The sequence below is a fragment of the Aphelocoma coerulescens genome, assembly GCF_041296385.1.
Source record: "Aphelocoma coerulescens isolate FSJ_1873_10779 chromosome Z unlocalized genomic scaffold, UR_Acoe_1.0 ChrZ, whole genome shotgun sequence".
In the NCBI taxonomy this organism is placed as follows: domain Eukaryota; kingdom Metazoa; phylum Chordata; class Aves; order Passeriformes; family Corvidae; genus Aphelocoma; species Aphelocoma coerulescens.
In genome coordinates, this window is record NW_027184085.1 from 26,368,153 (window position 1) to 26,385,016 (window position 16,864).

General features: G+C 42.9%; 1 protein-coding gene across 1 annotated transcript in view; it reads left to right on the forward strand.

The window, feature by feature from the left end:
* The first annotated feature begins 3,877 nt into the window (after positions 1–3,877).
* DMRT1 (doublesex and mab-3 related transcription factor 1) overlaps positions 3,878–16,864 on the forward strand; it is a 56,684-nt gene continuing 43,697 nt past the window's right edge. The window contains exons 1-2 of the mRNA XM_069001602.1: positions 3,878–4,162; positions 7,277–7,460. Of these exons, the coding sequence (XP_068857703.1) occupies positions 3,878–4,162; positions 7,277–7,460 (469 nt within the window). The remainder of the gene's footprint in view (positions 4,163–7,276; positions 7,461–16,864) is intronic.

Sequence of the window (16,864 nt, forward strand, 5' to 3'; positions counted from 1 at the left end):
AAGAGAACTGCACATGTGTACAAATGAAAGTAAAAAAATAAATAAAAAATGCATGGCTTATTTATGCCACCTACTGGATTTTTCCTGAAGTATCTTTTCAAGTGTTTTAGTTGTGATGATGTCTGTCACTCCAGCGAATACACTTGCATGGGAGACTACTGGCACAAGTAAACCAGCTGAAAACTAGCCGATGACCCACGTGAGTAAACCCATGTACAGACTGACATAGCTGGAGGAGCAGAAACGAGAGTACCTCTACACCTGTTTATTCTGTTAAACAGATGGCTGTAGGGCAGCCAAAACACCCAAAGCTGCAGGCAAACACTAAAGTTCAACACTGAGGAGCTTCCCAGCTCCTATCAGTGCGTCAGGGAATGTGCTGGCATGGTTTCCCTTCTTTGCTTGGCTCCCTCTGTCTTTGATATTTTGTTCAAAATGTCCAGAGTGTTTATGGACACATCTATGTTTTCAAACAATGCAGACTGGCAGTGTGCATGCTTTATCTTCTATCTCTCACCACTCCTGCAGCTGAGGCTCTTTTGGGAATCCACAAACTAGCCCTGGGGATACAGTCTATAAAATGATCTGTCAGAGTCAAAAACATCTCACAAACCCTCTGATTTGACCCACTGACAGGAAAAAGAAAAATTAAACAGAATCAGGTCTAGCAGTTCTCTAAAATGATATGCACTCAACCCCACTGACTTCTGTGAAACTGAAGGTCATCACTTCCCAGGCAACAGCATTAGAATTAAATCCTTTTTAATTTGTAATCTCCCCACTGGATTGCTGACTCATACGAAATGTGGTGGGATCACGTCTTGCCCACATTTGTCCCTCAAAATTATAATCTTGTTAGCAAATAAAATATTTTTGCAAGGTTCAAGAGATCAGCTAAAGGCATGAATCAGCAAAGGACAGATCATCACTAACAGATGCTGTTTTGGACTTTAAAGAAGAAGTTAAAGCTAAAGGACAACTATCAGATATCTATTAAGACAAAAAAAAAGAAAAGCAAAAATGTCTTTTGATTCCTCTTATTTTTTTTTATCAGAAATATTAATTACAGTTATTTCCAAAGGTGACAGCAAACTGCAGTAATCTTAAGTCACTGACATAATCACTGGACAGACTCAAACCAGAGATGCCCAGACGTACATTAAATGAATGACTAAATTTCCTGAAGACTTGCAGTGAGGTCATTGTGATTCGTCTTAGGACTAACGGCAGTTTATGACCATCTCCTATTACTTCATGACTCCACAGATGACAAATCCAGCAATGTGTTGTCAACCTCACCAAATACCCATTAAAAAAATGGAGAAAAACATTGCACTCTAAACCCATACTTAAAGTGTGACTTGAGCTAGCAAAACTAAAGCAATTCATTATTAAATGATCAATCATGTACTTGTATTCATGAGGCATCTATATATTTCGGTGGTATTCATCCAGAACACAAAACACCAAACAGGTACTAACAACATTAATATTTTCTTCTGTACAGTAGGTTCTGTGACATTATGGATAATACAGATCAGTGCAGTTGGCCTGAAAAGCAGGAGGAGAAAATACTAGTTACATGAAAGAGTGATAAATGAATGTTCTTCTTGGAACTGTTGCATTTTTTGCATCCTGTAATTCATCTTTGAGGTTGGCTGTCCCACTAAAGTTTCTAGTGAAAAGTCATATATAAACACCTGGTGACTGATATTATTTTTCCTTTGTCTGTCTTTGTCTGCTTTATGTACTCTCCTTCTCTTACCTTTTCTCCTTTTCCACCCCTGCTGTCATTTCTGATTTTCTTCTCCTACCTCTGTTGGGTTTATTTTATTTTGCCTTTCTTGGTCTTTTGATTTAGCCTCCTTTCATCTACTTTTTAATTTGCATTTTCAATTGACTTTAAGATAATTTGTAGGGGAGAACCTGAAAACATTCCTCTGTGTGTGTTCCACCATGCACTGAACTTCACAAACTGGATATTCAAGGCTTGCTCCTAGACAAAATTTTGGAAACTGATCAATGCCCATATGACTTGAGAAGATCTCAACTGGTTTCATTCAGGGTGGAGTTTTATGTTTTGATATGTGAAGCTAAGTATGCCTACACTGTTCACCTCCCTTAAACATTAGTGATATGTGCCACTACATGTAAAGGCAAATCCCAATTTTCTTCCTCTAAACATTGTGTGCATATTCTCTTGTCTTGTGGGAAAATGTGCAGTTACTGACATCAGAAATGTCAATCCCAGCAAAGTGATGCAAGGGAAAAGTTTCAGTTTCTGTGAGTTGAATGATGGTCATACCAAGCCCACACAGCTTGTGCTCGGCCTTCACTTGTGGACTGTCTGACTGTTTGTGACTGGGGCTTAACAGGAGGGTGTGAATGAGGTCTCTCTGGAGGATGGAAAGCGCCATAAATGTCTCCATTGTTGTACCATGAAGGAAAAAGTTCTTTAAATGTCATTTATTAAAAGCTAATGCAAAGCATCAAGCGGCAAGGATCTGGGGCTTTCTTCAGGCTGAGAGATAGGCACTCACTGTTTCCAGCATGGAGGCTCAGTCTGAGCAGAATTAGCTTGGAGTTAGCTGATCACAAAGAGAGAGATGCCTTTCTTGGCTTCTTCTAGCAGAAATAAATTTCTACCTACTGTAACTTACTGCCATCTGATATGCTGAGTCATGAAGCTGGGGTTATAGAAATCTTTATGCAATCTTTATAAATCAGCCTCACATAATCTCAGATGCTTTCTGCTTCATCTCTGTTGAGTCACTCATTTGACAGTTGTCATTCATCTTAGATTGAGATGTAATTTAATAGTTTCATTTCAGCATGAAGATAGCGTCATTTAAAGTTGAGCCCAGAAAGATTTAAAGGTGTAACAGAGGAAATATTAATACTGTAAATAATATCTGTAGAGCTGCATGCATGTATAAATCACAGTGCCAAGTTGGAAGGGCGGCCTATGTAAAGAAAAGCATCTTCGCTTGTCTTCCCCTGCAGAGTTCAGCCACTCTGCCACCCACACCAGCTCCAGAGGTGATGGCTACCGTGTTATCACCATGCTCTCACTTGCCCCGATTCCTGCTGGAATCACCTGCCCACACAGATATTGATCAAGGTGTCTTTATACACACTGCGGGATACGACTGCGAGGTAACCCGTAAAGGGAGGATGCAGTCCAGCCAGACGCCAGCAGCCTCACAACAAAGAGCAGCTGAGCTGTGGCAACTCGGGTGTTTTATTCGGGTGTCACACCTCTCTCTGGGCTAGGCCATGTTGGTCGCCTGCCCAAACCTGACCTGCCCAACCCGAGGGACCACTGGGCTTAAGCACGGGCCTCTCTGTATCGATTCCGCCTTGCTGTCTCAGACCTCGTCCGGCATCACCACCATGGACACGGCCTGCGCTGGCCGCTGCGGGGCAGGGAGGGTGGGCAGAGGCCGCAGGGCGGCCGCGGAGCGCCCCCGACCGGGGGCCTGGGCATTCTGTCGTGCGGGACCTGCCGGGCAGCGCGGCTGAGCCGAGCCCCGCAGCACTTCTGCCACCCCCGGCCCCGCACCCACCGCTCCGCCGTGCATCCGACTGCGACCGGCCTGGACGGGGCCCGCCTTTGCCGCCACAGGCCGGCCTGGTGGGGGAGGGAGGAGCGCAGAGGGAAGGGTGGCCGCTCCCTCGGGATAGCAAGAAATAATTTCGCGGCCGCATGGACCCCCCAGGAGCAGGGGTGGGGGAGGCGCGGCAGGAGGGGCGACGCCCGCCTGGTGCTGCCCGCCAAAACGTGCGGAGTGGTGGGACGGGACGGGACAGGAGAGGAGAGGAGAGGGGAGGACAGCACCGCGCGGACCGCTCTGCCGGCTGTCCCCCGCCTGCCGCGATGCCCAGTGACACCCCGGCCTTTAGTAAGCCCCCGGACGTCGCGGGCCCGGGGGACAAGGCGAGCAACTTCGGGAAGGCGGCGGCCCCCATGGCAGCCGGCCCGGCGGACAGGGGCAGCGCTACAGCCGGGAGGAAGCGGCCGCGACTGCCCAAGTGTGCCCGCTGCCGCAACCACGGCTACTCCTCGCCGCTGAAGGGACACAAGCGCTTCTGCATGTGGCGGGACTGCCAGTGCAACAAGTGCATCCTGATCGCCGAGCGGCAGCGCGTCATGGCAGCGCAGGTGAGCTGTGCCCGTAGCGGGATGGGCTGCCCTCCGGCGCGCTGCTGGCAGCGGGGCGTGTGTGTGCTCCGTGCCCAGGGTTTGTCGTGCCCGTCGGGGCCAAGCGGCCGCGCCGAGATGCGGTGCGCAGCGCTGCGAGACCTCAGCCGCGGGTTAGCCTCGCCCTGGACTGGAGTCAAGAGTTACACCGCCGCGTTCCTATGTTTGCGAGACTTCTCGCTGTATTTGTTTCAAATTTTTTTGTTTTTTTTTTCCATAAAAAAAGAGAGATGCCCCAAAGGCGCGGAGGATTGCAGTCGGGGCGAGCGGCAACGGTGAGCGGTCAGCTGCGCACCCCGTCCGAGCGCCGCTCCCCCGAGCCGGGTGCAGCCCAGCCCTGTGGACAGCTCCACAGGGTGTGGGCGGCTGTAGAACCTGCATGGAGCGGGACCCTAAGCTACCGTCAGTGGTCGTTTTCCAGCTCGCTTTTAACTAGAAAATGAATAATCTAGCCAGCTAATTGCTTATGGAGAATATTTTGCGCCGGTGTTTTCAGATTCAGTGTAATTGTGTTTCCTGATGATGGTGGCTTCAGTTGAGCGCACTTCTAACTTTTTAATGTTTGGGGTTTTTTTTGACAGCGTTGTTCTAAATTTTGTATATAGCAGCTCTTCAGTTAGCTGTGTAGGTGTGTCATCTTAAATCTAAACGAGGGCTCAGTGTTTTGAGGGCTAAGAAAACAAACGGTATCCAGTTCAGGGTAGGAGTAACTTTTTCTTTGGGTAGTCTCGCTGAAGTCACAACTCCGGGGTGTTAATGCAGGGCTATATTAGCCTTTGCGATCTTCATCTTGCAAACTTCATTAAGAGGAGTCCTGGGCGTGTAATGGCTGCTGGAGTAGTTGAGCTCTGCGAGGGGCATTGTACGCCCTCGTTAGTGCAAACGATCCCCTGCGGGCAAATTATTGACAAGGCGTTAGGGCTGCTGGTGCGAGGGAAGGCAGTGCTTGCACACCCGCACGCGTCACTTTGCAACTGATGTGTGCTCAGAGCTCCATGATCGCGCATAAAATGTGTGTCGGGCTGACAGGTTTTAGAAACCTAAGCGGCCCTGGATTAAATCCTTCCCTGCTTTTTGATTCTGTTATTCAGTGCAGGTATATAAAACGTCCTCAGAACTCAATGGTAGTAAGTTTTCGTTCATTTAAACAATTCCTCCTTGGTGGTGGTATGGCAGTCCAGAAATTGTTGTTATGCCCAAGTTACATGCGCTTTCTCTGCCTGGTGTGAACCATGGGATAATAAACGTGGATCCCTTTGCTGTCTGCCTCGGAGAAGGGAGCAGAAAGTGCAGTGTTCCCCGTGCAAGCATCCCCTTCAACAGAGACTCTTTTTGCTTCTCAGCATTGGGTGCCTCCTGCTAGCAGGCTCTGGTGATGGCCCTCCTGGGGGTATTCTCTTCCCTGCCTAGTATTTGAAAGTAGCTTTGAAAGCCTCCCTAGCTAAACCTTATCTGTGTAGGAGTTACACATTGAAAGTCTGTCTTTCCCCCTTTTGATATATTTCTGCAATGAGTCCCTTGATGCGGGTGGAATTTTACAGGTCAAGGTTATTGGCTTGTGAAGTCAAAGTTTCAGTGGTGTTTGCAAGTCTGCACCTTCTGTTTGGGATGTCTCTTATTGCAAAGGCTAGTACTAATTTCTGTTAACAGAATTATACATCTGTATTAGGAGAAAGTGTGGCTTTTGAACATGAAAATGTAGGGAAGTCCTGTCCAAGATATTCAGGAGAATTTCCAGCAAGAAAAGCTCATGATCCCAGTCTGTAATCTGGAACAGATTTCCAAGGTTCAGGTAAAGATGCAAATCAGTCACCTGACAAGTAGCAGGGTAGGTAGCTGTAGCAGTGTTATATTTATCTCCTACACACATGGCATGGGTGGACAGATGGGTTAAATTGATCTACTAGTTCAGGTGAGGCAGAAGGGGCTGTCTGTAAGCAGTGAATATGGTTTGTGTGCACCCACATCGAAACTGTGTAGTGCCTATAGACTTGGCCACTACCAGCTAGGTTTTGGAACATTGTCAGTGTTGGGAAAGAAATGGGAAGCTCCAGCTTCTCCAGACGTGCCCAGCTGTCTGCAGTATGTGTGATGCTGTCTGAGTTGCTTGCAGGATGACACTTCACATTTGCCATGCTTCTTCCTTAATGGTTCTCTGTGTACAGGGTACTGTGTGCTGAAATTTCCTTGAAGAGGAAATTTCTAGCAAAGAGCCAGCAGGGAACCTAGCAGGCCTGGATAGAGCAGAAGATTGCAGATATAAGCCCTCATAAAGAGCTGCTTTATATCGATAAGAGGCGCAGCAGAACCCTGCAAGCAGACTAACTTCTCAGCCCCAGCAGCTATGTATCAGCAGAGAAGAGGGTAGTGACTACACTTTCTGCAGTGTGTTTGTCCCAGGAGCAGCTGTGTTGGGGAAGTGTAGTCAGCTGTAATATGTCTTTGTCTGGCCTTGGTGGAGGAAGACATGTATGTCACCAGCATTTCATAGGCTTGTTTATATGTGCTTGAACACCAAAAGGGGTTGGTTTTTAATATCTTTATATACTTCTGTACCCCCTGGCTGGATTGTGGGAAGGGCCTAGAGAGTAAGCCATATGAGGAGTGGCTGAGGGAGGTGGGGTTGTTTAGCTTGGATAACAGAGGGCTCAGGAGGGACCTTCTGCAATTGCCTGAAAGGAGGTTGTAGCAAGGCGAGGGTCTGCCTCTTCTTCCAGACAACCAGTAGTGACAGGACAAGAGGAAATGGCGTCCAGCTGGGCCAGGGGAGGTTCAGGTTGACATCAGGAAGAATAGAAAGGATTGTCAAGTGCTGAAATGGGAAGTACTGGAGTAACTATCCCTGAAAGTGCCAGTGGACCTGGCAGTTAGTGCTGTAGCTTGGTTGACATGGTGGTGTTTGGTTGAAGACTGGACTCAGTGGTCTTGGAGGTCTTTTCCAACCTTAGTAATTCTATGATCAACACTACTCAGAATAGAAAGAGTGAAAAACCAGCTTTGAATCTGTCATTGTTGCCAGTATAAATTGTGCTCAAAACCACAGAGCATGCACTATGTCTTGTCTTTTGTTCTCAGGTTGCACTAAGAAGACAGCAAGCTCAGGAAGAAGAACTTGGAATCAGCCACCCAGTGCCCCTGCCTAATGTCCCGGAGACATTTGTTAAGAAGAACAGTGGTGGCAGCTCTTGCCTCTCGCTGGAAAGCAGCAGCCCAATGCACTCAGCAAGTACAGCCATGACAGCAGCTAGTACACCATCAGGTGAAGTGCTGGGAGAGCGGTGCTCATGGCTGGGGACAATGGCCAGCACTGCCTATGCCTGCTGTTGGCACCTGTTCACCTCTTTGCAGTGACAGGGTTGTGGAGAATCCTCTCCCCAATAGCAGCATATACTTTTGGTACAACTAGCAAAAGGGAAGGATCCAGTATCAGTCTTTAATATTTTAATTGATCATTTTTACTTGAAAATCAAAATTTCTTTTACACAGACTGGTGCTGTAATAAAATTCAATAGGATGTGTGACTGCAAGTAGAGAATTATGGGAAGCTTTTGTCCTTTGTCCCAAAACATATACTCCTGCCACAGTCATGGTAAGTGTGTTTTGGCTGGCTGTGTAGCATCTTCAAAATTCAAGAGTTTTCAGAGCAGCAGACATGACTTGATGTGGTGGTACATTGGTTCTGTGTGGCATGGTGTGATGAACTACAAAAGACTGATAACAGTCCTTCTCTTTTACTACAACTTACTCTACTGCATTTGACACTTGTAAAACAAAACCCCAAAACAACAACAACGACAATATTTGTAGATTCAGTGAAAGCATGGCTAAGCACAGATGGGATTTGAAGGTGCTGTGCAAGTGAAGACTCTAGGCAAAATGTTTTTTTCCATGCAAATTGCTTTTTCCCTTTTCTAACTGTGCCTGACAGGCACAGTGATTGAACATATATAAGAAAGAAGAAAGGAGCTGGTGTAATTGATTTCTTGTGTATAGATAGAAAAAAAGCAAACAAATATAGATAAAAGAAAATTTCATCCATTTTTAATCATCTGTATACGTCAGTAATACAGGTGAATATACTTGGCAGATAGAAAGATGATTCTAAAGTGGGCAATGCCTTGCATTATAAAAAGGACAGTGCATGAGTGTGTCTGTCAAGTGACGTTATTCTGTTTTGCAGGCCATTAAAAGTATGTCAGATGGATTTGTTGGATCTAGTGCAGACAGGCAGTTTCAGACCATTGTAGAGGAATTTTGCTGGGAAGGTTTGAAAAGAACTGCTTAATAAAGCAATAAATAGCTTTTTATTAGCTTTTTTGTTTTCATTATGTTAGTGTCACCTTTGAATTGATGCAGTTACTCCTTTCATATTTGCATTACTGCATGCTTTGTCTGTAGACATGGAAAAAGCTGGCTAAAGATTAAAGTAGTATATTCAGTAATGTGTAGAGATTGTGTGTAACTCAGGAGGACAAGAAGATCCTTGCTTATACAGAAAGGCCAAAGAATGAAATAATTTTACTGTTGACAAAACTGGCATAACCTTTGATCTTAATGTTTTTTAGATGACAGTATTTAATTTATTAACCCCATTTTAATATTTGCTAATTAATTGAATTAAATTATGGTCTTTTAATTAAAAACATTGACCAAACATTAAGGTAATTCACATGCTTGAATAAGGACTTGAAAACATAAAATGCCTAATTTTAAAATAATTTGAATTGTTTGACTATTTTTGGTCAGAGCAGTCATCTTTCTTACAATGGATTTTGAGCAATTTAAATACATTGTTTCTCAAGCATTTTACTAAATAACTAACTGTTATTATTTGTGTCCAAATAAATAGCTGATTGTGAATGGCAACATTTGAAATACAGCTTCATCTCCAGAAAGAAGATGTGATTCTAGTCAAGAATCAAGACAGGGTCAACCTTGTTCACCAGAAATGGAAACATCTGCAAATGAATAGGAAATCAGGTTCATAGTTTTGCTTTTAGGCACCTAAGTAGCAACAGACATTTGTGCTTAGCTCAGAGGTGACTACACTGTATAAATAAAGTTACGTCCCTAATAATTTTGCTAGGTTCATCTGTTGAAAGTAATGTAAGTACTTCTGGGTTTTGATTTGATACCAGTGATTGCATGCTGACTCTGAAGTTGGAGAAGGTGCTCTGCATTTATGCAGACCTGTAGGATAGCTTTATCAGGTGTCTGACTACAGGCTTTGGTGAGGAATACAGCCTAAATGACCTTAGGCTTTTCTTTTTAGCACATAAAGACCTTTATTTTTAGGTGAGAAATTGCCAAGTGACATTAAGTTCTGGCTTTATGTGTTGGGTTGTTTGAGGACCAGGTACTTGATGGATTCTTGTATTGCTGTTTTATGATTTTGTTGGTACTCTAAACTGCAAGCAAAATGAAGACCCCATCAGAGCAAGTGTCATTGTCTCAGGTTGGTAGGCTGAGGTGCTGATTTTTCATGAATTTGCAGTAATTATTAGAGCAAGCAGAGAAAGTGAAACGCTTCATGTCATGGGGAGTCAGCAGTTCCCTGCAAGCCCCAGGGGAAGCGGTGGCTCCTGGGATTGCAGCATGTCCTGTGTGACACATTAGGTTGGGCAAGAGGTGATTTTGACAGTGGTAATTCTGTTCCTCCTCTAAGGTTTTTGGCTTGTGAGAGCAGTTCTTCTTTTGGACTCGCATCACACGGAGCATTGTTTGCCAGCAGAGGAGTAATGTGTGAAGGAGTCACACAAATCAGACATAGTGCCAGAGAGAGAGTCATTGCTTGCTGTATCCATTTTATTAGCAGATCAGAAATAGTATGATACCTGGAGACCAGGGGCAGTTTTTCAGATCCCATTGTGACATGCTGTTTTTGAAAAGGGGAAAAATGAATTATCACAGTCATAGCATAGGTGTTTGGACATTAACCATGTCAAGCATGTTTATTTTGGATGGAGTGTGTGTTCCCACTCAAAAGCAAACTGGGAATTTGCAGGGTAGTTGGAAGGGAGCAGACCATGGTTTCAGGGCATTAGTAGAGTGTCTTACAGACAGAATTTGTTGTTCCTGTGCATTTCCGCTTAAAAAGTTGTAGGTTGCTGAAAGAAAAGGCCATTTAATTGTACGGAGCAACAGAAGTCATTATCCCAGGTCATTTGACATAATTGCCCTTCCTTCAGCAGGATAGTTACATCTTGTTAGGTTAACAGATATGCAAAATTTAGGAAAGACTATGGTAGAACCTGTAGAATGTGCTTTTCAGACATGCTCATTTTATAACACCTGTGTTCTTCACTGGTCTATGTCAATTTGGAGCCTCTGCCATTTTAATATTTAGAAGTCACCAGGGGGCAGAGAGGGGAGGCAAATGTGGTCATTAAACATCTTAGTTTATCAAAAAAAAAGAAAGAAATCTTCTCACACTGAAGGAAGGAGAATGCATTTCACCTTTTCTTCGTTATATTGGTCGTCGTCACGGACTAAGGGTCATGTTTGGCATTTGGCCAGTGGAGTGGCTGCAACATATGTCACCAGATGACTGGAAGGTGCTGGAAAGCACCCCTTCTTTCTGCTGCTCTGCACTGCTGTTGGCCCAATTTAGAAGCATCCAATATAGATGGGATTACTGTGTGATGCAAAATGCCAGCTCCTGCGCCTATGCTCTGTTGTGGACGTTTCCCCGTTGTCTTTGCAATGACAGCAGTGTTCAGGTGCCTTCCTAGTATCACTGGTTGACAAACATATAATTTCAACAATTGTGAGTAGTAAGCTTGTATTTGTTATTTCCCTTTGTTACATTTATTACATTTGACAGAAACAAAATAGTATTCTTTTTTTCTCTAAGTAGGTGCTGCCTTCACTTTGAAACTGTTTGACAAGTAGAAGGGATTTTATTTGCTCTTTTATCTGCTCGTTATCTTTTATCTTTATAGTGAGGTCAGCAGTAATACAGTGCCTAATGTATGATGGTACTGAGATCCCTTTGAATTTTCAGTGCCCTAGTTGTCTGCAAAAACTCTACCATGCCTTCTTTACTCTTCCTTTACTTTTTTGATCACTGTGTTGTGATTTCAAAAATTGATGCCATGATCTTGCAGCTGTTGTGCTGCATAGGTGATGAGTTGAAAAAAAAATAGTTGTTATAATTGAAAGATACTGTAGCCTGGTTAAAAAAAGTGAGAAATTTTCTTTTTGAAGAAAGGTCTTTAGTATTTATAGCATAGTGTCATGTGCTGTCAGAATTTCAGTTTCATCCCAAAAGCCTCATTTTAGTCATGAGAAAGCTGCCATGGCCATTTCACTGTGAGAGTGCTTAGGGGTTGAAACAGGTTATCCAGAGAGATTCTGGAGTTTCCATGCTTGGGGAGGCTCAAACCTTGACTGGATGGTGTGTAAGCAACATGATCCAATTGGGAAGCTGGCTCTGGTTTGAGTAAAGTTTGGGCCAGCTGGTCTCCAGAGATCATTTCCAAACTAGACTGTTGTGTGAATCTCTGAAATTCCTCCTAGCTTGTGTTGACATTAAGCCAATATACTGAAATTTGAAGTTCAGCCAGCCTCAATACTGATAAGCATTTGCAAGCCTGTGAAAGAATTTCTGACCCTTTTGACCTACTCAATGGTAGATTTTTTTTTTTATGGAGAACATAGTGGGGAATATCAGGAGGGGGAGGGGATTGATTATTCAGGTGGCAGCAGGCCTCAGCAAGGCTGAGCAGTAAGAAGGTGGCAGTAGCTGCTTTGGCTGCCTGGGCCAGGACTAACATGATGGCTGCATGCCCTCAGAGATCTTGGTGGGTCTGCAGTGGTTACCATCCTCCTGCTCTTTGCTTTTCTCTTGGTCTCCTCACTACTTTCTAAGGATGATGTTCTCCTGCTGCACCCCTGGCTGCTTCTTTAGCAGTTTTAGTTGCTGGCTGCCTCCTGGTCCTGCCGCCTCCTTCCATTGCTTCCTGGTGCTTTTCCCTGGCTTCTCCCACAGTCAGCAAATCTCTGCTCAAAAGTAAGGAGCGTAGTTAAACATGACCTCTCTTTACTGGATTGTAACAGCTAACAAAGAAGTTTTGTGTCCTTCACCTGTGAATAACTAATCCATCATCATCTGGTTTTCTCCAGTTCGTTGCAGTTAAGACAAAAAGAATCACATTTGTATGTGTCTCTTTTAAGAGTTGGTGGACTGTCTTACCTCTCTTGAATTGACATGATTCCCACAGCGCAAGTTAGATTTTGTCTTGGGAAACAGTTGCTGGAAGTGGTCTTCTGCCTGTATAGTAGTTTTCTTAGTTACTAAATCTCTTCCAAGCTGGACTAAGTAAGTATTACGGGAGCTTTCAACAATCTTTCCTTGATTTAGGATAAAACTTACCCTTAATAGGATTTTTTAATTCCTGACTGATAAAAGTATGCAATGAACAAAGCACTCCACAGTGTGGTGGCTGTGGCTTTGTAATTTTCAATTCCTATTAAAATAACATGTTTTTCTCAGAGCTGTGTAAAAAGGAGTTGTTTCTGAAGTCAGCTTCTCTCTGCTGCTTTGGGTTCACTGTACTTGGGGAAACGGTAGAGGAGTTCTGAGCATCTCATTATAAAAGGACATAGATAAATCTGAAAGGATAGAGGGAAGGGTGACAAAAATGATGTATTGCTTGTAGAAAAGGAGACTAAGGGTGGATATAAACAGTCTATAAATATTTGAGAGGTAATAATATGGAGGAGGGGGAGGGATTATTTACAGTGCTTGAGACAGCATAACAAGGAGCAACGGCTTGAAACTAAAAAAAGGCAAAATTAGATTAGACACTAGACACTTTTTTTCCTAACTAGAAGTGCAATTAGCAGTGGAGTGACCTGCATAAGGACAAGGGGGTAAGTGAAGCATAATCGGGAGAGGTGTTTAAGAGTGTGTTAGATTATGATCTCAAGTGATTAATACGGGGTAAACTCTGATCAATGTGCAGGTTAAAGTAGATGACGGAAATCTCCTGCAGCTTTGTCATCTCCTATATGATTCATTGCCTCCAGCCATTGTTCAACTGTGTTAAATAAATCATAATGTTACAGGGCTCTGCATCCCTGATTAGATGTTTCCAGTTAATTCTCCAGTTCTCTTGCAAAGCTTGCACTTTCCCTGCTCCTCTTTTCAAGCAGTATTCATTATTGCAGCTTTGCACACGCAGATGAGTGTGTGTAGGTGCCTGTGTTTTAACTGAGCTAATGTTTGAGGTGCTGTATATATTCATTCAATGATGCACAGACCCTTGTCAAAAGAGTGGTATTTCCATCATACTGGTGAAACAGGGTAGAACTAGTGTCAGTTCTCAAAGTCTGTAAATTAAGAAGTTCTGTTATTCCTGTCAGGCTTTCAGTCCTGTGTGATGCTTCACTGGAAGTGTAAAAACAAATAGAACTGTAAACAGATTTGGAAAACCCTCGAGGAGATTGCTTTTCTTTTTCTGTGCAAGTGGTACTCCAAACCTTGTCCAAGGCTGTCTTCACCAGAGGCAGGGGCTGGGGAGAGCTTTCTGCAGGGGAGCAGTGGTGACAGGGATGATCATGACCTACCCAGACTCCCTTACTTTGAGAGAAAAGGGCTGCTCAGCCCTGAGATGGAGGTAAAACACAGGAAGCTCAGCAGTTAACTTCTGTCCTTCTTCCACATTGCAGAAGAGAATCTTTTCCCCAAAAGGATTTGGAGTAGACTTTTTTTTTAGGGTTTTTTTTATTATTTATTTTCAAAAATACTTCACCATAGGGCTTTGTGTGTTTTCAGCATCTTGCTGTCCAACTTTTCTCACACCACATGAGGCTTCCAGACACAGATCTATGGTTAGAGCAAGATAGCTGCTAAGCGGTGTTTGCTGTGTGCTGGACAGACATTGCCATTGTACACTGTCCTAGCACCAGATTCTTTTCCCTACCTAAAGTAAAAGGGCTGGTCAGCACATCCTATTGTTCTTTGTGCCTTGGAATCTCTTCCTCTGTCACACTGGCATTTGGATATGTACATTCAGATTTAGAGAGTTATCTGTGCCAGCTTGTGCTTTCCATTTATTATTATGAACACTGTGATAAGGAGTGGAGCAGGAGCAGAAAATGTACTAGGAGTTTCTAAGAATTTACTCTCCATGGGCACATTATTACACTATCTTCAGCTAGCCTCTTGTTCCTTTCTGTGTCCTTGAAACAGTTATTATAACTTCTCTGAATGTGTGGGGCTCTTTGTTTCAAAGAAAAGATATAAGTGAGGAGTGAAGGAGTACTGCACGCTTCCCTAACTGAACACTGATTTGATTTCTTGCTTCTCCTTTTGTTTCACATGCTTTCTTTTACCTTGAAGACTGCTTTCATTTGCTTAATTTATCAATTAACTTCCTATTTCAGCCTGTTCACCCATTTTCCATTTACAGTAGGTTTGGCACTTAATGACATGGGAACTAAGATGCAGTTTTGAAAGTTTCTTTTGTAGGAATGCTTTTTCATATGCTTCTTCTAATTCATCTGTTTTATTGAACTTTACTAAATTTTCTTCTGAGTTTGAGTACCTCCTAATCTTAATTAGGGTTGTGAACAGCTCCTTTACTTAAGTAACTAACACTGTTCATGCACATCTGTCCTGTGTTTTCTTGAAAAGCTTGCCCAGAGTCAGTTAAGTACTGAGCTTGACTTCCTTTTCAGTGAAACTGGATGTCTGATTTTTTTTTGTTTGTTTTAATTCCTGTCTCTAGTCTTTATTCCTACTGTTTTATTGCTTGCAGAATAAGCCACTCTTTGGTGATTTGGATGTCTGTAGTAATGGGCACAGCTGAATCTCAGCAGCTGCTACGCAGCTGTAGTTCAAGTCAGTGTGCATTTCTGTCAGTTATGCGTGAATGACATTCATTGGTGATCCTTTTGCATTTGCACTGAAGCAGATTTTCTGGGTGCAAATGTTGTTGCATCCATGCAACACTGGCAGTCATGTACATCCATGTGATTCTTGCTCACTTGCTCAGGCCTGCTGGGTGTCTGCAGTGTTTTTTCACTGTTCCTGATACTAGTTTTTGCATCACATATTAGGTTGAGTTAAAAAGCCCTCCTGTTATTTCTGTTTAGTCTGTTGTAGAAACTTTTGGGTTTCTGTCATCATAATAGCTTATAACCAAGCACAGGCTCCAGCTAATTCCAACCATCGTCCTACTCCCTTTATTATTTTTAGTGTGAGCCATAGTGATTTTATCCTATTCATATTTCCTCCAAGGTCTCCTATCTCAGACACTTGTAAAGCTTTCCCTCCCTTCTCATGTTTTCTTTGATCTCTTGTTAATGACTTAAATCCCTTTAGATTTAATCCACACCGAGTGTCTGTCTCCTCCTCTGAATTTGCTTCTTTGCCCCTGCATGTGTCTGGGCTGTTTTTCATCACTGTCCAGAAATCTGGTTTTCTTTCCTAATTTACTGTAATTTTTAATTTCCTCCTCTGTTTTTTAAAAGTTGCGTTGATTTTTATTTTTGTCTCCGTTACTCACTTCAGTAGCATGTTGGATGTCTGCACACAAAGAGTTAAATATTTGTAAGTTTCCTTCTTGAATCGAGTATCTCAAGGTGAATATTAACATGTATGCATAGATATGCACACACAGTAGTCATACTCCCAGCTTTTATACTGAGGATTGAAAGTGGTCCTCGTTTCTCATGCTTTTAATTTTCTGAAGCACTGATTTTATTGGTCCTGATCCCATTAGCTGTCACACATGCTAATAGCTTCAGATATGTAAATAATCCTGGTGTCTCAGTTCAGTGTGGACAAACATATGCTGGAGCATTAAAATAGTGTCCAGCACCTTCACAGTTGAAGCCATATTCAAAGATTTTGAACGTATTTTCTTTTCCAAAGCCATTCATATTTTTTCTGCTAAAGATTTGAATACGATTGCTATAGTTGTGTTACGGTGACCAAAAGTGCAAGAAAAAACAAGCATTGCCCCCCAGCTCACATAAAAAGGTCGACTGCTCTGCTGTAGTCAGTGACAGAGACATTGAAAGTTGAATTTGCTGCTGTAGATACCGTATTGAAGGCCTGGAACTTAAATTAATTGTGGAAATAAAATACTGTTTTCTGTAGGTTTTTATTTCTACTGCCATATTAGGAGGATTATTAGGTTGCACGCTAAATGTTTGCAGCAGATCATTTTTATTAAGTGTACACTAAATGTGAACAAAATGTGCCTTCTCCAGTTCTGCTGAAATCAGAGGTATTTCAGCTTCTCTTAGCTGGATCTGGACTGGGTCTCTGTGTAGGACTGAGAAACTTACTATGCCAAGCTGCCGTCTTCTAGATGAAATTGCTCTCTCCTTGTTTTTTTTTTTTTCTTTGCACAAATCACATTTTTTTTAAAAATACAGGTTTGTGTGAAGATTAAAATTAACCAAAAATCTTGAAATTGAGAGGGTTTTTGAATTGTGTTAGAAGCACACACCCCATGTTAACAATAATTTCACACATTATGGAATAATTTTAGATATAGAAGATAGGAAGAAATGCTCAAGAATTTTTTTCTGGTCCTTGCTTTGAAAAAAGACAGATAGTATTATTGCTGTATATGGAGATGGTGACATTCCAGTTCCAAAAGGAACTGAAATCAGCAGGATTGGACAACTCATATGCAGTATTAGGAA